At 41.3% G+C, this 26,225-nt stretch overlaps 2 protein-coding genes across 5 annotated transcripts; one reads left to right on the top strand and one right to left on the bottom strand.

Moving 5' to 3' along the window:
* Positions 1-255: 255 nt before the first annotated feature.
* LOC121294301 (zinc finger protein 37-like) lies at positions 256-5,370 on the bottom strand. Of its 2 annotated transcripts, none has more exons than XM_041217888.1 (6): positions 5,281-5,370; positions 4,948-5,033; positions 3,958-4,217; positions 3,634-3,701; positions 2,958-3,241; positions 256-2,342 (listed from the first exon to the last, which is right to left on the bottom strand). In XM_041217888.1, the coding sequence occupies exons 2-6, from the start codon at positions 4,961-4,963 to the stop codon at positions 280-282; spliced, it is 2,691 nt and encodes an 896-aa protein (XP_041073822.1). In that variant the 5' UTR covers positions 4,964-5,033; positions 5,281-5,370; the 3' UTR covers positions 256-279. The 2 variants fall into 2 exon arrangements, with proteins under 2 accessions (XP_041073822.1, XP_041073823.1); XM_041217889.1 differs by having other exon boundaries at positions 5,224-5,325.
* Positions 5,371-8,545: 3,175 nt separating this feature from the next.
* On the top strand, positions 8,546-24,269 carry LOC121295121 (zinc finger protein 862-like). Of its 3 annotated transcripts, none has more exons than XM_041219533.1 (8): positions 8,546-9,009; positions 11,990-12,096; positions 12,374-12,468; positions 13,363-13,625; positions 14,090-14,157; positions 14,240-14,427; positions 17,489-18,100; positions 19,843-24,269. In XM_041219533.1, exons 2-8 carry the CDS (start codon positions 12,032-12,034, stop codon positions 22,002-22,004), a joined length of 3,453 nt encoding a protein of 1,150 aa, XP_041075467.1. In that variant the 5' UTR covers positions 8,546-9,009; positions 11,990-12,031; the 3' UTR covers positions 22,005-24,269. The 3 variants fall into 3 exon arrangements, with proteins under 3 accessions (XP_041075467.1, XP_041075466.1, XP_041075468.1); XM_041219532.1 differs by having other exon boundaries at positions 8,546-9,013; XM_041219534.1 differs by lacking the exon at positions 17,489-18,100 and having other exon boundaries at positions 8,546-9,013.
* The last annotated feature ends 1,956 nt before the right edge of the window (positions 24,270-26,225 follow it).

The following is a 26,225-nucleotide window of genomic DNA, read 5'->3' as shown; positions in this document are numbered from 1 at the left end:
CAACAACAGTGCTCAGTATCCCACTGTTCACGCACGGTGTCAAGCACCATATAATTCGCACCATGGCCTAATGTTGGTACTCTACAGACAGCTTATCTGTGGACTGGTCAAGATTAACTGCAGTATTTACACAATTAAAACACATAAATACAAGAGTCTTGGTGGTTTATGATAAGGATTAGGGATAACAGTTAATAAAAAAATAAATAAATAAAAGTTTGAATTGATTTCAAAAGACAACAAAACACCTTTGAAAGCATCGAATAAAGGTTTGTTTTATTATGAGCAATTTACATCTTCACATTCCATCTCAGCTGAGGTACCCGTTTCTATTTCTACTGTCTCAGCTACTGCATTTATCGCTTCGTCTCCTTGCAGTATGACAACATTGTTTTGGGACTTTTCTCCTTCTACTATGATGCACTTATTGTCTGCGTCAGAGATGATAATTTCTATAATGTCCTCGTTTATCTGGATGTGGCCACCAGCCTGACCTTGCACAGTAAGCGGGAGATCAGACGAGGATCCAATCATGCTGTGGATGACCTGCTGGGCACAGAACGGCACGCTGTTCTCGTGGGGAGCAGTGGTGCTTATCATCACGGTTCCCTGTCCCACACCGGAAGCCCCATCCATGGTTTCAAAAGCGTGCACGTAGACCACAGTGGATTCCTCGGTGGCACTGCTGCTTTCTGTCTGATCTGCCCGCTGCCTCTTCTTGGGATTCCTAGGCTTTTTCTCGGGTTTGTCCTTGAAAGGAGGAGGAGGGTGCTCGGATTCCAGTGCGGCCAGCGCCTCGGCCAGTTCTCCCGCTAATTTCTCCTCTTTCCTTTTGTGGGACGACTGGTGACGGACCAGGCTCTGCTTCATGGCATACCCCGCCCCACATGTCGGGCACTTGTAAGGCTTGTCCTCCAAGTGGCTCTTCTGGTGTCTGCGCAGCTTGGTGGCCAAGGTGTAGGCCTTCTCACACTGATCGCACTTGTAAGGCCGGTCTCCCGTGTGCAGCTGCTCGTGGGCGCGAAGGGTGTGGCGATCCCGCAGGGCCTTGCCGCAGATCGGGCAAAGATACGCCTCCCCGGTGTGGGAGATCAGGTGCCTCCTGAGCTCGGGCAGCTGCGAGAAGTAACCATTACAGTACTCGCATCTGTAAGGCTTCTCCCCAGTGTGAATGCGGAGGTGGCCCCGGAGGTTGCCCTGCTGCCGGAAAGACTTCCCGCAGTAGGGGCACAGGAAGGGCTTCTCTCCCGTGTGAAGTCTCATGTGGTTCCTCAGAGATCCGGGGTTGGCCAGCTCCTTGTCGCAGACGGTGCACTTGCACATCTTGGTGTTCCCCAGGTTAAGCTCCTTAATCCGGTGGATCTCCTTGTGGATGCGCAGAGAGGGCCGTCGGGCGTAGGCTTTGCCGCACTGGTCGCAGATGAAGGGCCGCTGTCCCGTGTGCAGAATCTCGTGCTCTTTCAGATCTCGCTTGGTCCCATACGCCTTCTCGCACTGCTCGCACTTAAAGGGCCTCTCGCCCTTGTGGAACAGGAGGTGCGCCCGGAAACTTTCCTGTGAGCTGTAGCTCTTTCCGCACTCTGTGCACAGGTAGGGCTTGTGGTCCAGGTGGGTGAACTTGTGCTTCTTCAGGTGGCACAGCTGGAGGAATCTTTTCCCACATTCACCGCACCTGTACTTCCTTTCCCTGGCGGCAGTATGGGAAGCTCCCGTCCGCACCTTGCATTGGGAAGGAGACTGTTGTTGAGGAGATGTTTCGTCTTCGTGTGATATGAGGTTGTCACCATTTTCCGCTGCGGTTTTATTCCTTGTTTCATCTCTTACCTCTTCCTCCCGCAGGGCTTCTTGTTCTTTTTCCTGTGTCGCAGCCTCTTCTGGCTTATTTACACCCTTACCCCCAGACATGTGTCTCTCCTTCAATTGTTGCTCCAGGACCCTCAGTTTCCTTTCCTGCAAGCGTTTTTGGATCCTGCTGACAAGTGTGTGCACCTTTCGCGGTTTAGCAGCCAAGCGAGAACTAGCCCTGGGCCCGTCCATCCTTTCAACTTCTTCTCCCCAACTTTCAGCGTTTGATTGCTGCGTTATACTTACAGTGTCACAATTCTCATCTTGGGGTGTTTTATATGGTCCCACTAGGGGAAGACTTTCATTGCTGTCCAGTTTACACGATTCGTTCCCACCACTGTTTTCTGGACCTGTCCTTTTGACCGTACAGCATAAAGTCCTTCTTAAATCCTTCTTTCTTACAGCAGAGATTTCCAGTTTTCTATTTTTGCTCAGGAATCGCAGGGGCCTTTTCAGTGGCACTACTATTTCTTCTTTTTCTTTTTCTTCTTCTTCTTCTGTTACAGACACATAAAAGCATTACTCAATTTATGGAAACATACAATTTAATAGTTTGCAGATATCTTTAAATGACTTTGTTAAGAATACAACTGAAGTACTGTAGTACCAGTTCTGTATTTCTGCTGCTTCCCATTGAGATCAGCACTTCTGATTAAATATACAGCATATATAACGGTTTATAGTCACAACTACAGGAATCAAAGTTGAACAATAAACAGGGCCTATGTTTTGGTTGGATTATTCCTACAGTATTAGTGTGCAGTAGACCAGTAAATTAATCTAATATAGTAGCATTGGTAGCACAAGGCTGAAGATCAGCTGACTGTCCTTTAGAGGCATGAAAAAGTACAGCCATTGCTGTGAACTGCTACTTTGTGATGCAATTCTTGCAAACCAGAATAAGACCAAGTTTAATTATAAAGTAGAACACAGCAACAGCAGTCTCAGTGTTTAATATTATGAGCATCTGTAGACCAAAATCAGCCCATATTTTATATATATATATATATATATATATATATATATATATATATATATATATATATATATATATATATATATATATATATATATATATATATAGATAGCTATAAGCTATTTAAAGTTAGTACCCAGAAATGGTTGTGGACCATCATCTTCTGGCTCAATGCCCACTCCTTGTAGTTTCTCAGGCGTGCCACACTTCTTGTTTACAGAGCAGTTTTCCTGGGCCAAGCTTGCCACAGCATCCTCTCTACTCTGGCCCTCTTCTGAAGAAGCCTTTCTGCCCTCTTCAGGCCTAAGCAGAAGCTCTGTTCCGGGTTCAATGACCTTCAACACTCTGAAGTGAAGCTTGCCGTGGAAGTGAAACACAGCCACATTCTGCTCTTCCTCACTTCTTGCTGAGCAGGCGAACCTGGGAGATGAGGAAAGCATAAGTCAGTATGAATAATGGCCTTTATAAATTGATGGCCCAAAGCAAAAACTGTCTGAGTTCAAACTGTTGATATCTTTCTAATCCCTCAGTGGTGTAGTACAACATATACTTTAATGAGGTTTAGGAAGAAAAATAGACATGCAAACAAACTGACAGGTTTATCTATTTATTAACAGATACGGACTCTCTCAATTACTTGTGGTACAAAAAGTTGAAACCATGCTTCAATATAATTGGAAAGGCGGATCCTATGACATTAAAAAAAAAATCAACAGCTTAACAATATGTGGGGACATGCATCCCCAGCAATCAGTAATGTCTGATAAGTGATAACATCAATTAAATTAATAAATATATGAATTCAAACCTACTTCATCCAATTTACTGCTTCCTCTACAGACTTGGTGTTATCTAGCCCATCCACTTTGTCTCCTTCATCCTGCAAGCAGACACAACAATGTGGAAAACATTTTTTTACAATAAATAAAATGCAAGTTACGGCTATCTTCTGTAGTTGGAGATTCAATATGTAACAGCCCCTAGCAGGACAATACATGTTCATTTATGTATTTATTTATTTTTAAATAAGGACGACTCCACTAAACATTCGTAAAACTTGACCCAATGTGGCAGATCACTTCATGTGTACATGTTGGCTGTTCTAGCATCATAAAAGGTATTGGGACAGTACCCACCTCTGCAGCCTCAACTGAGCCGCTGTATTTAAGCCGCTCTTCCACCGGTCCAAAGAAGATTCCTTTCTGTAGGGTCTGTCCCACACACCAGATCCCAATGCGGCTACCCTGTGCGAGGGACGGTCCTGCCGCCAGTCCTGGAGGAAGCGTGTGGAGCACTCTGCATGGAGACACTTTCTCTGGTATCGAGTCTTTAAGGAACTTTGGGGGGCCGTGTCCGGGGCACTCGTCTACATAATATTGTTTGCAATCTTCACAAACTTAAAAGAAGAATACAAAGCTTGCAATTAATAAACAACAACTCAAACGTAGCCCAGTAATGTTTACTGTATTGGGATCTAGTCCAAGCTTCAGTAATAATGGTATGTAAAAATAATGCATGTCTCCACAGTAAAGTGCTCCCCTGTCATTTTGCTAACTGTCTAACACTAGTGGCTGCTAATTAATGAAGGGATCTTATACTGTATAGTACAGGCTAGAATACAACTATTTATTGTCAATGTTTGCATAAGGTCTGTGTCTCAGCACAACAGTAAAGGGAACTACCTCTGCTGGCCCCAGTTTGAGAAACACTAGTCTGCTACGCTTATTGCATTAAACATGGGAACTGAGTTAGCATTTCTGAGGATATAGAAAACACTGTAAAACCAAAATCCAGTATACACAGCAATTAGATATCAAACTAGTCTACATACAAACAATTAATCATGGCTTTACACACTCAGTCATAAGACACTGTAGTACTTTGTAGCAAGACACTGGAAGACTTCACTCCAAAACGTTTGTCTGCTACGAAAAAGCATGATCACGCATGCGTACTGGCTTGCTGGTCAAATCTGTTCTAGTCGTTTCAGAGCTAAGGAAGTTAAACCGCGTGCAGCTGAAATTGTATATATAACAACATGCATTTGTATGACATCCGTAACGAATGAATATACAATAAATGAAACTTGAATAGTTTGTTCTGGTGTGTTGTCTTGCACAGTTTACCTGAATTCAATTCCATTTCGGAATATCACAGTTGTCCATCGATTTGCGGCTTATTATATCGGTTATCGTATTTCGCTTGCCATATTCTACAGAAAAAAAGCACAGCAACAGCACGAATTAATAACACATCAAAACAAACTCAAGTGTCTGTGGATTTATTATTTTTTATTTAAATTGTAATTATGGACAGCCTTGGCCAACATAAATTCAAATGGCAACAGTGGGCCATACATCATTTCTGCACACAGCATTCTGCTCCAATCATTATTTTAATACCTCCTGAGGTCGACTGCACCCCAGCCTCGGCCTCGGTGTTTTCGATGATGTTCTTACCGTTTGTTTTTGGGGTTTTTTTCTGCCTTAACTCCGGGAAAATCATCACTCTCCAGCCAAAATGGAGGCCACTCGGAAATCGAAGTCACACGCAAACCCTTCCCCAAGGAAACAGTTTCCCTTTCGGACAGACACTCTCTGAACTGTAATGTGAATAAGTTCCGCTGCTATCCGGTAAATAGTTTCGGAGCTGTAAAGTAATCTGCAAACTTCACATGATTTACTGGAGATGCTGGGGTTTAAAAGGAATATTTTTAAAGCATCACATTTGAAGTACAAGTTACAAGTTACAATGTTCACCTATTCTATTAAATGCAGGGAGTACGAGGAGAACGCCCTGCATTTGTTATTAAATCTGTAAAAAAAAAAAATAGAAGGGTGTTGTACATAACCGCACTACTTTCTTGAAATGCCAGAGATGTGCAATTAACTTTCTGTGTGTGTTTTAACAACACCCCTACTCATACGGTACGTGATAAAGCAAAGAAACTTGTGAAATGTGACGCACCGGTGGGTAATTTTCTTTTGAAGAGTTTTAGCTAGGTTATGTGTTATTTGTTATGTTAAACCATGATTTATTGGTGACCGTTTACTACTTTATTGCCCAGTGTAGTCTATGCATTTACTGTACTTCACAAGAAACCAGAACGTGTTTGCTTTCCAGTTACTTTACATTCCCTTGTAGTTCACAGGAATGTGGTGTATTGATATGAATTATGACATTAAGAACATAAGAACATAAGAAAGTTTACAAACGAGAGGAGGCCATTCGGCCCATCTTGCTCGTTTGGTTGTTAGTAGCTTATTGATCCCAAAATCTCATCAAGCAGCTTCTTGAAGGATCCCAGGGTGTCAGCTTCAACAACATTACTGGGGAGTTGATTCCAGACCCTCACAATTCTCTGTGTAAAAAAGTGTCTCCTATTTTCTGTTCTGAATGCCCCTTTTTCTAAACTCCATTTGTGACCCCTGGTCCTTGTTTCTTTTTTCAGGCTGAAAAAGTCCCTTGGGTCGACACTGTCAATACCTTTTAGAATTTTGAATGCTTGAATTAGGTCGCCACGTAGTCTTCTTTGTTCAAGACTGAACAGATTCAATTTTTTTAGCCTGTCTGCATATGACATGCCTTTTAAGCCCGGAATAATTCTGGTCGCTCTTCTTTGCACTCTTTCTAGAGCAGCAATATCTTTTTTATAGCGAGGTGACCAGAACTGCACACAATATTCAAGATGAGGTCTTACAAGTGCATTGTACAGTTTTAACATTACTTCCCTTGATTTAAATTCAACACTTTTCACAATGTATCCGAGTATCTTGTTAGCCTTTTTTATAGCTTCCCCACATTGCCTAGATGAAGACATTTCTGAGTCAACAAAAACTCCTAGGTCTTTTTCATAGATTCCTTCTCCAATTTCAATATCTCCCATATGATATTTATAATGTACATTTTTATTTCCTGCGTGCAGTACCTTACACTTTTCTCTATTAAATGTCATTTGCCATGTATCTGCCCAGTTCTGAATCTTGTCTAGATCATTTTGAATGACCTTTGCTGCTGCAACAGTGTTTGCCACTCCTCCTACTTTTGTGTCGTCTGCAAATTTTCACATTGCCTGTATTGCATGTGCTTAGAATCATTTAAAAAATATAAAGCACTGATGGCAGCGTATGGATAATTTGTACTATGAATGTACTATTTCAAGTATTATGCTACTGTCATGTATTAAGCACTTTCCTCTGTATCTAGTGTATGATGCATGTCTCTGTATTTAAAATATTATGGGTTTTCTTGTTGTTACTGCATCTGGTAAAGCGCTTTGTGATGGTGGTTCACTATGAAAGTTTTACATTTTAGATGCAAAGATTTGCACATATAAATAATAATCTAGACTTGCATATGCATATGAATGTAGACTTTCAGGGTACAATAAGTGAGACATTAAAAATGAATTCCCATAGGTGGCGCCACCAACACACCGCCTGATCAGATGGTGTTTTTGCTACTCTCTGTCAATATATTTGACATTGAGAAATCAAGCATTAAATAGGGAAGGGAACATACACAGGGCAGTAAAGGGTTAAAGGAGCTGGCCATCACCATGGTGACTCTGGAATAGTGTGCTTCTGCAGAGGAACTGTTCATCCCCAGAATTTGGTTCACTGGCTGGAATGACCTTAAGACCTATGATCAACACAACTAGATTATTGAGTGAGCTTTCTGTACCTTAGGGATGCTATTCAACATGACGTCTTCAAGCTCTGTTACTGGGGGGCAAAGCATAAGGGGGGGGGGGGGGGGGGGGGGGGGGGGGGGGGTAGGGGGGGGGGGGGGGGGGGGGGGGGGGTCTTTTAGTAAATTAAGTGTTTCCAAAGCATTAGAGCTCTTAGTCGTGCGTGTCACTAAGTTTAAACGTTAAAACCTATTTGTTATAGTGCAACTTACTGAAAAAAAGCAGCTAATACAAGTGTAAACTACAGGAAGATTACCTGACAGCACCTTGTTATTTTCCAATCAATAAACGATTCACTGTCATGAAGCAAGACAAATGAATGTGTGCCAAATAAGTTTGACGTTTAATTCAAAGAAAAGCCGAATTTCCATGCAAACCACTTTCTCCAATATTTCAACTGATAACAAACGTTATAAAAACTTTGAATAATAATAATAATAATAATAATAATAATAATAATAATAATATTTAATGCATGATGTAATATTTTTTTCCGCCACTAGAATCTAATCACTGCGGTCTGACTACAGTCTGAGGGCTTGCAGTTGCGAAGCCCGGATTCTGTAGCTATGGTGAGGGCTTGCAGCTACGAAGCCCGGAGTATGTAGCTATGGTGAGGGCTTGCAGCTTCGAAGCCCGGAGTATGTAGCTATGGTGAGGGCTTGCAGCTTCGAAGCCCGGATTCTGTAGCTATGGTGAGGGCTTGCAGCTTCGAAGCCCGGAGTATGTGAGGGCTTGTAGCTATGGTGAGGGCTTGCAGCTTCGAAGCCCGGAGTATGTAGCTATGGTGAGGGCTTGCAGCTTCGAAGCCCGGAGTATGTAGCTATGGTGAGGGCTTGCAGCTTCGAAGCCCGGAGTATGTAGCTTGGTGAGGGCTTGCAGCTTCGAAGCCCGGAGTATGTAGCTATGGTGAGGGCTTGCAGCTTCGAAGCCCGGATTCTGTAGCTATGGTGAGGGCTTGCAGCTTCGAAGCCCGGAGTATGTAGCTATGGTGAGGGCTTGCAGCTTCGAAGTCCGGAGTATGTAGCTATGGTGAGGGCTTGCAGCTTCGAAGCCCGGATTCTGTAGCTATGGTGAGGGCTTGCAGTTACGAAGCCCGGAGTATGTAGCTATGGTGGGGGCTTGCAGTTTGGAATCGCAGAGTATGTAGCTATAGTGAGGGCTTGCAGCTGCAACGCTAGTGGAGTTGCAGGATTTCGTAGCCAAACTTTGAAATGTGGTTCGTCTCCTGGCCCGATTTGGGGGTCCCTGTCTGGACTCGAATTGCTTTCTTCCGTTTTCCATGTCATTTCCTGTAATAAAAAGATGGTGGTCAAAGCTAAGCGAAGCAGCTGACTCGCTGAAAATGATTTCAAATAGAAACTTTACCTCGCCTGGGACTACTAAAATCTGACTCAGTCGGGGAGCCGTACGAGGCGAGGGCGAGCCCGCGAAGAGGGTGGACACTGTGGAACAGAGGGGCGAGATAAGAAGCCGCAAAACGCTGCGGATCCTGGGGGTAGGTGAGTCAGTCTTTAGTAGCCAATGTGGCCAATGAAAATGGCTTCTGAAAGAAGCAGGCAAAATGCCAAGTGCATGCAGTCGGGAGTCAGGGACCTATCTGTCTCTAATGCACGCAGTATGCAGCGGCTTTGCATATCTGTGAGCGACGGGTTGTCGAAACTGTTTGTAGCTTTTATTTTGTTTAACTTTGCAGGTATGCGAGTTTATTTAGGGGGCAAGAGCGAGCCTAGGTTTTTTTTTTTTGCAGTTTTTTTTTGCATTTTTTTCTGCCGTTTTTTCAATTACATTGTTGCCCTTTTTGATTGACTTCACCGGGGGCCAATCAGCTGTTTGGTTTGGCGCGCCAGAGATTTTGGGAAGGGAGCGCGGTGACGTCGCTAGAAGGAGTTTTGGTCTGTAGCATTCACTCGGAAAGGTGTGTGTGTGTGTGTGTGTGTGTGTGTGTGTGTGTGTGTGTGTGTGTGTGTGTGTGTGTGTGTGTGTGTGTGTGTGTGTGTGTGTGTGTGTGTGTGTGTGTGTGTGTGTGTGTGTGTGTGTGTGTGTGTGTGTGTGTGTGGTGAGAGAGAGAGAGAGTGAGAGTGAGAGTGAGTGAGTGAGTGCTCGGGTGCATGGTGAAAACCAAGATTCAACGCATCTAGCTCTCTCTCTCAGATATATAAACTTGGGTTAGTTGAAATACTAAAACAGTTTGGTTTATTATGATAATTTTTTTTGTTACTCATTTATTCCAAGTTTACTTTTACGGGCGGTTTTTCATAATTGCCATAGCTTTGTAAGCCATCATAGTGTTCCATATTTGGTTGATAATAATTTGTACAGTACCACAATATATATGAAACACATATGTTAGAAAATGTCAAGGCATTAATACAGAATAACTATGGGTGTTTTACAGCATAGTCCCCAATAAATAATAATAATAATAATAATAAACACAACTGCCCTGATGGAAAGTGAACTGCCTCACTTGTTGCAGCAGCTTAGTATTGATCACTGAAATGAGTACAGCACTCTTATGAAGCGCCTCTGTTGACCAGTATAATGTTTGCATCTTTTAAAACAGTGCTTTAATTGTGCATCTTTGAATTAATTTCTAGAGTCCCCGCACAGCTCGAATGCTCGAAGGTTGTGTTGAGTTCCTGTTTTTCAATTTTCATTTCCAATTCCTTATTCAAATCCTTCAAAGGGGTTGGAATTGATATTTTAGAAACATGATCACTGTTGTGATTGTTCAAGTGCTTTGTAGCCAATTTAATTGACTAACAGTGACTTCAGTTTAAGTAACTTGTGGCCACTGCAAGAAGTTTTTTTTTCAGAAAATGCAGCTAATTGCAATTTTGATCAGTGGATTACAATCGGAATTGGAATTATAAAATAAGAATTGTCCCTCAACCGTGATTGAGTCAGTTCTTTTTTTTTAAAGTTCTTTTCAGTCAGTGATTTTTTTTTTTCCGGTTGAGTGTTAAAAGCTTGTGTGACATTCTCGGTGCAGTAGATTGTGTTGCACGTCTCTTACAGAATGGCCAGGCTGCTCCCAGTTACATGGCTTTTGGTACCATTTAGTCAGCTGTTACAAGCTACCATCTCGAGTTTCCAAGGAGTATATTCAAAAAAGACATTCTTCAGGATACAAGTACAGTAAGAAACGCACACTTTTACCCATCTGACACATTTTTTTTGTATTTAATGTATTATTTATTTGGGATTGGTAGTTTTCCTGAAACATCTGTCTTTCATCAATGGAAAGTAATAACAGCCATTTTAGGTTACTGTATGCAAAGCATGTTATATATTCCGGCTTCATCTCTTTGTAAGCAAAGTGATTGCAGATGTAAGCGACACTCCGAAAGCCTTGTAACTGTAACAGCGATAAAGCATGTACCATTTAAATGCAAAGCTTTTACTCCTGTGTGAACACTAGAATTCGTGAAGGTACAGTGTAGATTGGGTTTTATGTTAGATGATTTTACTGTTTGGTTGGTCTTTTTGATTTCAAATTGAATTTGAGCATTGTTCTTGAAATACCTAAGCGAATCAGTCCCAGGACACGGTAGATTAACAGCATATGAAACAGTATTTTATTATCTTCTCCAAATGGCACGCATATAAAATGGCACCCATTAACTAAATTCGGCCTGTATCTCCCTCACGCAGAGCCTTGGTATCGTGCCAGGGTCGCTCCCACCCCCTTCGCTGTCATAGTTAATTACGATTGGTGCCTGTCGTTTCATTCTCTGCTCGGTCTACGCTGGGTTTATAATTACACACCTGACGCTTCTTTTTAATGTTGATGGTGCCTCTTCTAACAACGCAGGCAAAATTGGGAATGCAGAATTGACTCTGCATAATATTTTTCTATGATGCTGCACTCACTTAATCCAAGGAAATAAGACTTGCAATGCACTGCTATAGCCCATATTCAAATGTAATACATGTGGTCAGTACTACAGCAATTTCAGCTAAATGCTGGCCGATCATTATGATGTATAATGATTGTACTTGGTGTTTGCAAGTGGATTCAATTGACCCTAATAGCATTAGATCTTCACATTGTCTCCATTGGCCTTAAATGGATACTGTATATCCTCTACATTTCTTAATATTGTAGTTCTTACCTGTTTATTATGTGTGTTTACTATCATAACTGAATTAAAAGACTAATTTTCCAAGTGAAAAATGGCCACTTGGGTTGTGTAACTGTAATTATCCCCCCTCTGCAACTGTGACGAGGTTTGAGGTCAATCCCTGTTTTCAATTCCAATTCCTGTGTATAGTATTCCTCTAATGTCCAGCTGATCAGCAGGAGGCAGCTTCCTCAATATCAAGGTGCTGTACCTTTCAGACAGGAGTGTGTTCAGGCTCTCAGTCTGGCTTCTGAGCTGCTATAAATTACATGTGGACCTGCTAGAGTTCCAATAAGCACAGGATCCACGTTTGAATGGCAAATTATCGTTATTTTCTTCCTTTTGTTACAGGAGACTATTCATAAAGTCTCGCCATTCACCCAATCCTCAGAGATGGCAGAACCCACTGCCTCAAAAAAGGATTTATCCGCTGTTGTGGATTCAAACTGCAGCAAAAGGTAAAAAAATTTTTTTGCTAACCATGCCCAAGTGATGTACGAGCAATTGGTGAATACGACGTTCCGTGATCCTAAGAAGAAATGTGTGTTTACCGAAACCAACAACCGGGTGCATTCTGCACAGGTGTTATCGGTTATTTTACAATTTATAATAAAAAAAAAAAAATTGCATGTGGGGGGTGGCGCACTTTTCTTATTCGCGGACTACTGTAAGTTTCCACCTAGCACTAATTAAAATCGGCACTCGTGCGCATTTTTTTTTTTTTACTCCCAACAGAGTGAAAGAGGAGGAGCCTGATGAACCAAAAAGGAAGCTGAGAGGCAAGCGTGAGCACTCAGCAGCTAAGACCTGCCAGCAAGTGGATTTCTGGTGTAAGTGTTCAGGATTGAAGTGTGTAGCGACACTGTGGGAATGAGGCTGTACAGATAATAACAGCTGTGCTGTATACCCCCCCCCACCTAAAGTAAAAAAAATACCTGGATGAAAATACTAAGACTGGTGATACTGTGCTATGATACTATGTGCTAGAGGATGCTGTGTAGTCCAGTGGTTAAAGAAACAGGCTTGTAACCAGGAGGTCCCTGGTTCTAACCCTAGCTCAGCCACTGACTCACTGTGTGACCCTGAGCAAGTCACTGAACCTCCTTGTGCTCCGTCTCTCGGGTGAGACGTTGTTGTAAGTGACTCTGCAGCTGATGCATAGTTCACACACCCTAGTCTCATATTTTGTGTGCTTTGTGATGGTGGTCCACTGTGAAAGACGCTGTATAAAAATAAAGACGATGATATTTATTATTAATAATAATAATAATAAATAATAAAAAACAAAAATATTAATAATAAAAATAAAAAACTAATAATAATAATAATAATAATAATAATAATAATAAGATATCCCTGTTTTATAATTGGAAGGACTTGCTTTTCTGCTTCAGTGGTACCCTGTATTCTAGTGCAGTGTCAGAGGCAAGGCTGTGTTTCTCTTCACACGGTTGTCACAGATTTCACAGTTTCTGTGACATATCTTGTATAATAACTGCAGAGAAAACGTCAAACGTTTTGAATGTGGCAGAACTATTTTTTGTTTTCTTCTTTAATAAATATTTTGTTTCATCTTGAAATATCTATTTTTACATCATGATGTGCCATTTAAAAAAAAAATAAATAAATGCAGCCAAGGACACCCGCAAGTAGTTGACATGCGTGCGTATGTGCGTGAGTGCTTGCGTGTATATATATGTATATATGTGTATGTGTTTGTTTAGTTTGTGAGGAGTGCGAGGAGTACTTCGTGGAGGAATGCCCGGCTCACGGTGCCCCTGTGTTCGTGTTGGACACCCCAGTTCCTCTTGGGGTTCCGGACCGCGCATCCCTAACCATCCCCTCAGGGATTGAGATCATCCGCAAGCCCGGCGTGGAGACTGATGCCTGCTGCGTTGACAAGGTCCTTAAGAAAGGGGTGCTGTTCGGACCCTACGAAGGAGAAGTCGTCTCTCAAGACAAATCCTCTGGGTTTTTCTCTTGGATGGTAAGCAGGAACGCTTGTGCATGTTTCAGAACACTGTCAACTTTTCCTCTTTTTCCTCTCAATTGTACACTTAAAAGTGTTCGGTGTTCTTAAGTCATTCTATATTTCGTATAGAATGTTTGAAGCCTTAAAACGGAACAGTGTTTATGTAGGTCTGTATTTATCTAAATGTGATGTCAGTCCACAGTGGCGTATAGAGGAAATTTGATATTGATCAGTATGATTGTATTGGGAACAAAAATAGATGCCATCAACAGGCCTGGGATATCTTATTACATCAACTAGCTGAGGACCATGCTTTGCTGACCTTAGTTATGGTCGCAAAATATGAAACCATTGATTCTGCAAAACAGCCGGGTACATCAGAAGAAATGCAGCTTGCAGTTGATCAGACTTGCAATGACTTGCATTATACACTAAGTAACGCTGCCATCATATCTGACCTTGCGGATATTCTTTTTCAGATTGTTGACAAAAATAACAGATACAAATCGATTGACGGCACGGATGAAACTAAAGCTAATTGGATGAGGTAGGTTTTGTTCTTGCCTTTTCTTCGTTGTTGTTTAACCATTTCCTTTAACCATTAATTCAATTGGATTTCTCTCTGTAAGGTACGTGATTATCTCCAGGGAGGAGAACGAGCAGAACCTGATGGCTTTCCAGCATGGCGAGCGGATCTATTTCCGCGCGTGCCGGGATATCCAGCCGGGGGAGAGGCTGCGGGTGTGGTACAGCCAGGAGTACATGAGGCGTCTGCACAGCATGTCCCAAGAGAGCATCGACCGGAACCTGGCTGGAGGTGAGAGCTGGCAACACAGTGGCGTGCAAAATAACACCAGGGCACCACAAAGAGCTGCAGAACACAGTGCGATATCCAACTGCAAATAGGTTGACAGCTTTTACTGGTGATGCAGCTGCTGATGTTTTGTGATAGTAATGTAACACAAAATACATGATTCCTCCTGAGCATGATGCCTTTTATCATACAGGCTGAAGGTTTACTGTGAAGATGCTGATCCGAAAGGTCCTACATTGCCCACACAGTCCATGATCCACATAAACAGTGGGTCATTTTGATTGTCACTGCTGCCAAACTTTAATTGAGTGTTTTAGTAGTTGTTGCAGTGAGTAATCCCAATTAAACAAAACATTGAAAAAAAAAACGATTGTCAATTCTACAGTTAGTCCTTTGTACAGTAGCTCTCCTATTGTAAATAAACCATTTGGTCATATGATAGTCAGTCTAAATCTATGTAAAAAGTTGCCAAGTGCGCTTGCCACTGGAACAAGTTTGTGAGAAATGTTTATTTTTTAAAACTGTCACTGTGTTCTCTGCTGCTTTAATGCCTTGGTGGTGAAGCTGAAAGGCATCTTTCTAGACCGTATGTATTCATTTGAAAGAAAATACCACTGTTGGGATATGATCGCTTTACCAAGAGCGTGCTGTAATATAATGGTGTCGTGTGTACTGCATCTTAACTGTGTGCTTTGCTGTCATTCTATTAACCTCACATGCACATCATGATACTATGTATGACAAGACCTAATGCAAATTAATGGTGCCTTGGTGTTGAAGGGCAGTCCCACAAAATCGGGGATTGAAAGGGTTTGCAAAGTTCAAAGAAGGTTATTGTTTAAATAAGCTTGGTGTCTGTGATATATACCCTTTTCTTGCACCTTTTTTGTTGCTCTAGCAATGGGATGAATCTATTGCTCTTCAAAGCTTGGTAGAGACGATGGCTATGCCCCCCACCCCCCCACTGTATATTTTGAATATGTAATTTCTGTGCACAATAAACATTCAACTGTGGTTGTGAAACACTGTAAGAAGAGATTCCACGAGCCTGCAAGCAACGATCATGTAACGGTGCCCTCCTGGGCATCCTCTGCTGTTTGTGTGTAGCTCTCTGCACCTAAACGATCCCTCTGTTTAGAGACATTGACCTTCACTGACCATGAGCCATTTAAGCTCTGGCTGCAGCAATGAAGAGTGCATTTTGCTGTTCAAGTCACGCCCTGCAGGTAGGAGACCTATATTTTCATGCATGCAGTTTACTTTCTTTTTCAATTTTCAGCTATATCTCATCTCTAGGAAACTTCATGGGTGGTGGATTATCCTATAGATTAGTCCAGCTGACAAACATGTGATGATCCATATTGTAAAATAAACATTAAACCAAAAGCATACCATATTATAAAGAGCATGTAGAGAATTGTTACTGAATACTGTGATGTAAAACATGAAACGCATCCACAAGTAAAAAATACATACAAGTCAACAGGGGATGTTTTTATTGACAATATCCACTGTACAATGGTTTGAACATACTCTTAGCTTTACTGCAAACAAGACACTATTGGCTCTCTTCTATAAAGCAAGTGAAAGGCAAAAGCACGTTTCAGAAATGATTAAAAACCATTGTATTACACTTGCCCTGAAACAACATCATTGTGCGTTGTTAACTGTACCTTTTGACTTGTTCGAACGAATGCCCTTTGTCTTTTTATATTGCAAGCAGTTTCAGTTTAAGCTTTACATTGACATTCCTTGTCTTGTAGAGGTGCTGCAGCCTAAGAAGGACTGCAGCATTCGCTAACTCCACATCCTGGGAGACACGAAGCCCTAAAGAAGAGAGGCAGAGAACGGGGAATGAATGGGGCTTGGAAATCTCAGGCACTGACTCCAGAAGAAAGAACAGCATATGGAGACGTATCTAGGCTGTACATCCTCAGATTGCAACTCTGTAGCCACATAGGCTGTCGTTGTTTTTGTTAGCTTTGTGCTGGTTATGGTTGCAGCAAAGAAGTCAGGATGCCAGTTTGTTGATCAAGTTGTCCCAGGCATTCGGGCATTTTCTAATTGAATTCGTGCAGGGACACCACCAGAGGACACTGTCCACCTCTCATTATCAAGAAGACACTTGCAGCACGAAGATGGAATACAAAGACATCTCGCAACACAGCAAGCCACCACCAGCAACCGATTCAACACCTCACCAGCGTCCTAAAACCTCCAGTTAATCAAGTTACAAGATGCCCATGGTCAAGAGACCACAGCCTAATCGAGGATGACAGCTAAGGAGTTAACACTGCAACTAGGTACTGTGAATCAGAGTGCTGAGCAACAGGACTGAATTCACCATGAAGTCAGTAACCACTGTGGGGACCTTATAACAAAATGTAGGATGCTATTAACATTCTTCAAAGGATGCAAAACATCACAGTAGCTTTGAAAAAGCATAGTTTTTTCATAGGTGACTTTGTTTTTGCAGTCAAAGGGTATTTAAAATTGTGTTTCAGTTTGTCAAAACAAAACTCTTAAGAAAGTTCCCCTTGTAGATGCCATCCAAATTCCATCTTCTGTAATCATGTTGTTTACAGCTGTTGTAAAATGATAAAGTCCCTATGCAAGTGTTTTTCCAATCGTTTTATTTAAGCCTGCTTTCTACTTCAGTCCTAATTGCTTAAGAAGGAAAGCTCTATGAGAAATCTCTTCGTTTTTAAAAAAATGTATCTCCTCTGTGTGGTTTCTCAGGTATGCGAATAAGGTTTTCTCTTTTTCACTTTAATGTTGGGTAAAAGCCTTCCATTGGTTTAGATATGTAAGCAGTCGGTAGAATTGTAAGTTTATTCAACAGGTCCTTGCTCTGCATTTGAGACTGATTGTGCAGAACCATGATCGTGTTCTTTTCCTGCTCCCCCCTACACTTATAGGATTATCGTTCTCCATAGGATTTGAGTAATAGGTATGAAAGTGTGCATATGTCAAGGGAAGAAAACATGCATTTGTATGTGAAAATATTGTATAGTTGCTACACTAGATTGATTTTTCTTTTCCCCCCCGTACATTTCCATTGCAGGGATGGTAATTATGGAAAAATCAGAAGAACTCATTGGAAATAAGCAGGAAGTGAAAGGAACGATCCTCCGGTCTGCTCTTAGAGGAGGGAGAGCCGCGAGCAAGGGGCTGAACGAGGACGGGGATTGTCTGCCTCAAGCCAAGAAGAAAAAGATAGACCTCATTTTCAAAGACGTTCTAGAAGCCTCTCTGGAAGCCTCAAAGAACATGGAAGCAAACCCCCTGGAGCTGAACCACGCCCTTCCTCTGCGGAAGACCAGGGCGCACCGCGTCGAGGACGTGTTCGAGCAGCACAGGACCTCCTCTGTCCAGAGAGGTCTGGACTGCAAGCCCCCGGCCCAGCTGTCTGCTTTTTTCACCGCGGGGGGTGGTCAGTCTGAAAGTGAACTTGACCTGTGCTGTGTGAAAGAAGATCCCGATGATGTACACAGGATCTTGTGCGAGAGGCAGCAGGACAAGAGCCCCTCGACCTCTTTCTGTCCAAACTGCGTGAAGCTTACAAAGAAAATAAGGGAACTCCAGGCAGAGCTGGATCGGCTAAGGTCTGGCCAGCACCCTGAACCCCTGCTGCTGCCGTCACTGCCCGTGCCTTCTCAGCCAGATGAACTGAGAGGTAGGTTCATCAGGGCTGCGTGTATAGGAGTGACCCTGCTTCCTTTCACCCCAATATCTTTCTTCCTTCAGTATGTACACCCAACAATGTTGAGCTTCTCTTGCCGTTTTCCTTGTTGTTGTGATGGCTTTAATCGATGTTAAATCCACTTGGCATGTAGCTTTCTGCGTTGCTTGGATAGTAATGCAGAACTCAGTGTTGTGTGCTGGACATGTCATTATACTTTGTAGTATACTACATGTAGCACCACGTATGCCTTGCTTTATCTAAAAAGCTTTGGCAAACCTAAGAAAAAGCTATTAAACCCCACATTTTTGCCATTACAAAATATACTATATGTGATGTATTTTCATCTTTCTCAACTGGTCATATTTGATGGCTCTTATTGCATAGCAGATTCACCCACTCCAGGTTTTGCTACGAGCTTGATAAGCCACGGTGTGTAGGGAACAAGCTCAGGTGTGTTCTGTTAAATTGCAAAACCAGGAATGGGTCAAACTGCAAAGCAGTGGGAGTCTTATTTCCATACCTGGGTTGCACTATTTAACTGTGGAGTTCCTAGGTGTTTTCTCTATTAGGGTTTTTCCTCTCCTGTCTGTTATAAAAAAAAAGCTGCTGTAAAATTACACACATCTGCTATTTAATATACATGTTTCCCACTTGTTTGAGTTCGGGATTAAATAGCGAAATATCATTGATCGTGCATTTTACTTTGGGTAGCTGAAGGATAGATAACACTATGTAACACAATTTTTGTTCCTGGGTAGTAAGTGTTATTTCCTAATTGCTTATGCCTCAAAAGTATAGAAAATGGCTGTTATTTCCCACAAACTTTGCTTTTGTAACCAGGACAGTGATATTTCAAAATATCACTATTTCCAATGGGAAAACGGGCAAATGTGTGTCTTTTCGTTCACATAAAGTCAGGAAAAACAACATATGAATCCAAATTAACATGTATTTATACTAAAGTAATACAAAAATGACTACAAAAGATTTAGAAGTGAGTAGTTTTTCAAGATTTACGATTATACTGTATTTACGGTGTAATGTAAAATTGTATTCTAATATTTGTGCTGTTTATTTTAAAAACTGCATTATATCTTATTGTTGCATTAAAACATTAAGCAAACTCGAAGTTGTAATTTCTTTCTGTTTTGGGTATCCTTTTTTTTTAATTACATTTTCTTGGCATGAAACATGAACTGTGCAAATCCACTTCTTTTCCAGTTGGAGTGGACTGAATTTGAATTCCAGCAAATGGGAGAGAATGTTTATTTCTTTATGTTGGCACAGACTGGCTTTTTAGATCCTTCATGAAACAGTTATCAGTTATTACATTTGTAATATGAAATATTTCATCTAATCTTGAACCCTTGCTTACTTATTATGTTACAGAAGTAGTAAACCGCATTAATTTCTAATGGGTGATGTAATCCTCCTGCACAATTGCCATTTTAACTGCTGTACCGACGCTGTAAAGTGACAACAAAAATATTATTACAGCAATAGAAATGTCAGTGTCCCAGGTGAGAGGAAAATTCACTTCCAATCAACTTTTAAAACTCACCGCGGAAGTCAATTGCCATTGATTGGTACTCTGTTGTAAAGGCGTGTAAATGAATGGATTTATTAAAACCTGCTGGTTTTTAAATATCTCTTAAAGGCAAGTATGAGTGTCCTCATGCCTCTATTAAATATGGCCTGAAAGTGAAATTCTTCTCCTGTTTTATCTCTTCCAGCTTCAGAAGCCATGACCCCCGTACCTGCAGTTGTGGAAGAAGATGAGCAGGACGTTGACTCTGCCGATGAGTCCATAGCGACGGATTTGATGGTTGTCACAGATGAAGCCTCTAAAATGGCCAGCGGCCCCGGCAGAAGGATCCGCCGTTTTAAACAGGAGTGGCTGAAGAAGTTCTGGTTCCTGCGATATTCCTCGACGCTGAACGAGATGTGGTGCCACGTCTGCCGCCAGTACACCGTCCAGTCCTCCAGAACCTCCGCTTTCATCATCGGATCCAAGCAGTTCAAGATCCACACCATCAAGCTGCACAGCCAAAGCAACCTGCACAAGAAGTGCCTCCAGCTGTACAAACTAAGGATGCACCCGGAAAAGACGGAAGAGATGTGCAGGAACATGACCGTTCTCTTCAACACCGCCTACCACCTGGCCCTGGAAGGGAGGCCTTTCTCTGACTTCCGACCCCTCGCCGAGCTCCTGAAGAAGTGCGAACTCAAAGTGGTGGACCAGTACATGAACGAGGGAGACTGCCAGATGTTGATCCATCACATTGCCAGAGCACTTAAGGAGGATCTCGCTGAGAGAATCAGGCAGTCTCCGTTCCTCAGCGTCATAATGGATGGGCAAAGCGAAGATATCCTTGCGGATACGGTAGCCGTCTATGTGCAGTACACAACCAGCGACGGCCCCCCCGCTACAGAATTCTTGTCCCTGCAAGAACTGAGCTGTGCAACCACTGATGGTTACCTCCAAGCTATCGATAGGGCTTTTGGAGTTTTAGGTATGAGACTGCAGGATGAGCTAATTGTTGGCTTGGGCATCGATGGATCCAATATCTCTTCCGGACTGAGAGCAAGTTTGTTCCTCACAATCAGAAAAACCCTGCCCTGGGTGCTTTGCCTTCCGTTTATGAGCCACCGGCCCCACTTGGAAGTTCTGGATACGATAAGTGGTAAAGAACTTTCCTGCTTGGAGGAACTGGAGAACAACTTGAAACAGCTGCTCAGCTTCTATCGCTATTCCCCCAGGATGATGGCTGAGCTGAGAGCAACGGCACCCACCCTTTGTGAAGAAACTGAATTCTTGGGGGATATACGAGCAATCAGGTGGATCATTGGGGAGCCGAATGTCTTGAATGCTTTGATAAAGGACTATCTAGAAGTGGTGGCCCATCTCAAAGAGATCAGCAGCCAGACCCAGAGAGCGGATGCTGCTGCTATCGCTTTGGCATTACTTCAGTTCCTCATGGACTACCAGTCAATTAAACTCATCTATTTTCTGCTGGATATCATCTCAGTTCTGTCTCGCTTGGCTTTTGTCTTCCAGGGCGATTACCTTCTTGTTTCCCAAGTGGACTCTAAGATGGAAGAGTCCATTCAGGAGATCAGTAGGCTGGCTGACTCTCCAGGCGAATACCTGCAGGAGTTTGAGGAAAACTTCAGGGAAAGCTTTAACGGCGTTGAGCTGAAAAACTTAAGAGTGGCGGAATCCAAGTTTCAGTCCATTAGGGAAAAGATCTGCCAGAAAACCCAAGTGATTCTAGCTCAGCGGTTTGACTCCAGGAGCAGGTCAGTTGTCAAAGCTTGCCAAGTACTTGACCTCACCTCGTGGCCAAGGAACATGGAGGATCTGATGACTTTCGGGGAGGACGAGATACTGCTCATCTTCCGGCACCTGGAAACTGTGCCATCTGTGGCAAGGGAGGTTTCCAGAGACCGGGGCGACATTCGAGGAAGCTTGGTGGTGGAATGGCGAGATCTGAAAGCGGATTACTACAGCATGAATGGATTTAAAGAAGTGGTTGGTCACATTTGTAAATACAAGCAGAGATTTCCACTCCTGAATGGAATTGTCCAGGTTATAAAGGTTTTGCCAACCTCTTCGGCTTGCTGCGAGAAGGGTCGGAGCGCCCTTCAGAAAGTTCGGAGGAATTGCAGGTCCCGTCTCACTCTGGAACACACCAATGACCTGTTGACGCTGGCTGTCAATGGCCCACCCATAGCAAACTTTGATGGTAAAAGGCCACTGGACAGCTGGTTCGAAGAAAAGTCAGGGAACAGTTATTCGCTGTCAACTGAGATGTTAAGCAGAATGTCTTCAGTTGACCAGAAGCCAGTTCTCACTGGAATGGACCTGAATGCTGAATTTTACCCTGACATTTGACCAGGGACATGACCACCACAATAACTTAAATGACAAGTGTTGAAATGGATTATGGAATGGATTTATCACAAAACTCCAGGAAATAGGGTTTATCACATTAAAATGACATCAGAGAGTGGCAGTAGAAGTATTACTGATTTCAGTATTACTACATTCATTTTCACTGAACATAAAAATCCCACATGCAAAAACAGCTTCTGATTCCAATTGACTTTGAAGAGGTTTATTAGAAAACTTGATTCATAAAAACTGACATTTATAGTAAGAAATTATACATAAAATGTATTCCATATTGGCACTTACTAAATCCTTATACGCACTTATTAGCAAGTTGTTTGTACATCTGTCCAGATACCAAATGTAACTAAGAGAGTGGGTGTTTATTTGTATGCATGTACAGTTTAACATTGCCCTTCTGCAAGCTTCAGGGATGGCCTTTCATTCCTTTCTGGAGTATATCATCAACGTTCTGGGCTTTTTGATGGGTTTGATTGGCAACGACCCAAAGGTTTTGAAGATGTCTTCTACAGGGCTTAGAGCAACGTAGACTAATTAAGCAAAATAATAAATGTCCCTTTGGAACACCTACTTCCTGAAGCAGCGGCCGTTCTTTGGAATCCAGTCACATAGCTTGTTAACAAATTAAGGGGGAAACTAATCAATCCTGTATATTTGTAAATGGACACATTTGTGTCTTTAAATGCCAATGTATAGATAAGCTGGATAAAAGATAATTATTTGTATGTTAAAATACTACATACATAAACAAACTTAAAAGCCATGTTTATCATCAACTCACTGAATCAGTCATTAAATACTAGTCTGTGAGAAGCCTACACTACTTTACAACAGTTGCATATATATGTACAATATATATAGAGTGGCCATTTGTAAAGGCAAAATATTCATACATTTCTTTATAGATACAAGTATGGTAAATATGTAAAGTATTTTGGGATATTTAACTTTGTTGCACCTGAAGTTTACAGTTTAGGAGCAATTAGCACTTACGCTAAAAATCTAAGCCCATGTGTTAGATGTACATTGGCAGTTTGCATGCTGCTAAATAAAATATATATATTTATATAAAAATATATATTTTTTTGATAAGGTCTTAGTTGTGTTTTCGAGTGCTTCTTATTGGTAAAGTTGCCTCTTTTTCTGATGTGGCGCTCTGCTCACAGTAAAAAGAAGAGAGATGCTCTCATTGCAACCTGCAGCAGGTGTCAGAGTGACGTGTGCCCTTGCATGTAAGCGCTTCGGTCCCAGAGACACCATGGAAAGAACACAAGGAGGAATGCCGGGTGTGTAACACCTCTTATTCGGGATTCAGACATTGTTCCAGCTTGCTGTCTTCTTGGTTATAGATGTTAAACTGATTGACAGGATGCTCTTGCTGTTGCAGCTGCTTCTGTAGTCCAAACTAGCTTGCCAAATCACAGCGTTTTGCTGGATTTGTACTACAGGGAGGGATGGGGATGGGGATGGGGGGGAGAAGTTGTCTATTTACACGTTCAAATATGTGTAACCTTTAAACACTTTGATTGATAACTGGTGAGCGAAACCGTTATCGATATATTTAACAGGCACTTAAATCCAAGCACTCATTCAATACATTTCCAGTAACTTAACCCTTGAATTGATGTATGGGACTTCATGAGCACACCAAACTGTGCATAGCTGGGTGGCTTTCTTATTCATGTCAATGAGGGATAGTCAGTGAAATCAAATGTGTTATTTCACATTAAAATGATCACTTGCACACCTTTTGCTCTGTTAAAGACCTTTTGCTAATTTGCATCAGGTGTGCATGCTCTAAACACAGCACACTAGATTCTTGGCACCTCGTCACATGACCTGATTGCAGTTTGACTATTGGATGAAGTTAGACTCGACAGCATGTGAAGGGATTAGGTATCAGAAAGCAACTTTTAAAGATGGGTCGTACAAAAAACGAATCTGCTGCTCTGCAGAACAAATATACAGACATAGAACCAAGCAATCTCAAATGCAAGCAACACCAGTGATAATGTTGCAGAGAGAATTGCCAGCCCTTTTAAGCAGCAGCAGAAATGCAAAGTACATGGATGGTTGCTTGTTTGCTAGATGGTGTTGACTCAATATTGAGGTTATAAACTGTGTGTGATAGAGCATATCTGTCTGAATGTCGTAGCATTTGGTTGACGATTGATTATTTATTTTTTTTTTAAATAAGTAAAACAGATTTTTTTTGCAACTTAACTTTGCACTGTATAAGCCGTTTTCTTTTCAAGAGACATTTTCATTTTATTGCAAAATTATTATTATTAAAATTATTATTATTATTATTATTATTATTATTATTATTATTATTATTATTATTATTATGTACCCTAAAGCTATTCATTTTTGTATATTTTTTCGTCTATTATACTGTGTATTCAAAGCTTTGAATATAGTATGTGCTTCCTAAGATTTGAATGGTATTTGCTCCAAGGGATATGTATGCAAAATAAGCTAATAATTTGCACAAATATAGTTATGGTGTACTTTTTGTAGTTTGTATTTTATGTGGCATATTGTAAGAAGATCCATCCTTTTCTGTATGTTCTAAGATAATAGAGCAGGGAAGCTTGACCATAACTGGGTGGAGTATTGCCTCACAGTGAGGTTTTCAATGGGTTAATGTGTTCTGGGTACAATTGGCAGTTGCCATTAAGAGCTCTTCTTAAAGCTTGTGTTTAGCATTGTATCTGAAGAATAGTATTCCCTAAACGTGCTGGCATATCAGGGCTGTGTCGCTGATTTGAAAGGAAGGGTTTGTTAAACGTGATGATAGATTAGGGCTGTTGTATGTTTTTTCAAAGACTTGTTTGTTAATTGCAGATTTATCACCAACAGATATTTTGACATTGATAGAAATGCTGTAATCCTTTTGATATTTACGTTAAGAGACTATATAATTTCCTATGTAAAGACTTATGATGACTAGACTTTCGGGTTGTGTATTCGCAAGATTTTTGTTTCTCCTTTTATTTTGTGAAATGAAAGCTAAATATTGTCATAACTGTTTTATTAACCTGCATTTGTGTACAAATCCTAAACATAAACCAGCATTATTTCTTGTTGATTCTGTCCCATGATGTTCCAGCTGTACAGTTATTGTGTAACACTGTTGATTATAAGGATAATGATAACGTCTGTCCTCTGAAATGGCAGGTTAGTGGGTTAGGAAAGTGCTAATTCACTGCTCTTGCATCAGTTATGACTTTGTGATGTCAGAACCGTGAATTATGACTTTGTGATGTCATAATGGGGAATTATGATCTATTTTGCATGTGCCAGGCTGCAAATGTAAGTATTTGCTATGTAATAGATACAAAAATAAATAAATAAAAATAGACAAAAGGAATTATTAAGCCTATAATGAATAAGTGCTATGACGAACAGCTAGTAAGTAATCAGTGTGTGGGATCATTTCAAACTCTTCTTGAAAATAAATGGGTCAGTTACATTTTTAGACTGTGTTGATTTGTATGAATGATATGCAGCTTCCATTTGTTACATGTTACATGTTTTCAGAATATCTTCGATTTGTAAGAGGGGCAATGTTTGTACAAACAATGTATGTGCATTTGCTGACTGCGCTTTTTAGTATCTGTGTGTAAAGAAAATGAACATTTAACACTGGAGGCGTATATATATATTATTCCTTATGAAATCAGTGATTTGTATAATAAATAATAAAATGTATGCAATTTGTGAGTGTGGGTGTTTTGTTTTTTTCAGGATGCGTTTATTACTTCTAGTAGTTATGTTCTAGAATATTTATTTTCATTGTATCTCTGTGCTATAGTGCTAAGCAAAGGAGAACACGCATTGATCACACCTCAGCAAGCATTCAGCCAGTAGTCGGATATCCAGTTATGTATTCCGAATGTCACCTTTCCAAGGGCGTGTGTAAAACCAATGAAGTGTTTACCCAGGCAGGTCTGTAACCCTGTCTGACCTGACTGGTGGCTAGTTGTAAACTGATCAGGTTTTATTCTCAAGCGCAGTGCTGTTTAAGAGCTTTGCTCAGCAGTTTGCTTAATTTATATGACCTGTGACCAGTGTTGAAAACCCATTTAGGTGTCTGTCTGGAATTTGTTTTTTTTTATGGATTATATTTTCCAATTTTTTTATGAATTATATTTTGCAATCTGTAAGTGATTGCCCATTTCGGCATACTCTGCATAGAAG

This window comes from Polyodon spathula, chromosome 19 (assembly GCF_017654505.1).
Source record: "Polyodon spathula isolate WHYD16114869_AA chromosome 19, ASM1765450v1, whole genome shotgun sequence".
NCBI classification, from domain to species: domain Eukaryota; kingdom Metazoa; phylum Chordata; class Actinopteri; order Acipenseriformes; family Polyodontidae; genus Polyodon; species Polyodon spathula.
This window is presented reverse-complemented; position numbering and strand designations above follow the sequence as displayed.

Bases quoted from the DNA above. Each gene is read 5' to 3' on its own strand.
- LOC121294301 (XM_041217888.1), bottom strand. The intron at 3,702-3,957 runs GTGGGTACTGTC...GTCTGCTTGCAG, and splicing joins GCTCAGTTGAGGCTGCAGAG to GATGAAGGAGACAAAGTGGA. The intron at 2,343-2,957 runs GTACTAACTTTA...TGTCTGTAACAG, and splicing joins TGGTCCACAACCATTTCTGG to AAGAAGAAGAAGAAAAAGAA.
- LOC121295121 (XM_041219533.1), top strand. From the start codon at position 12,032: ATGGCAGAACCCACTGCCTCAAAAAAGGATTTATCCGCTGTTGTGGAT. The intron at 12,097-12,373 runs GTAAAAAAATTT...TACTCCCAACAG, and splicing joins GATTCAAACTGCAGCAAAAG to AGTGAAAGAGGAGGAGCCTG. The intron at 12,469-13,362 runs GTAAGTGTTCAG...GTGTTTGTTTAG, and splicing joins CCAGCAAGTGGATTTCTGGT to TTTGTGAGGAGTGCGAGGAG.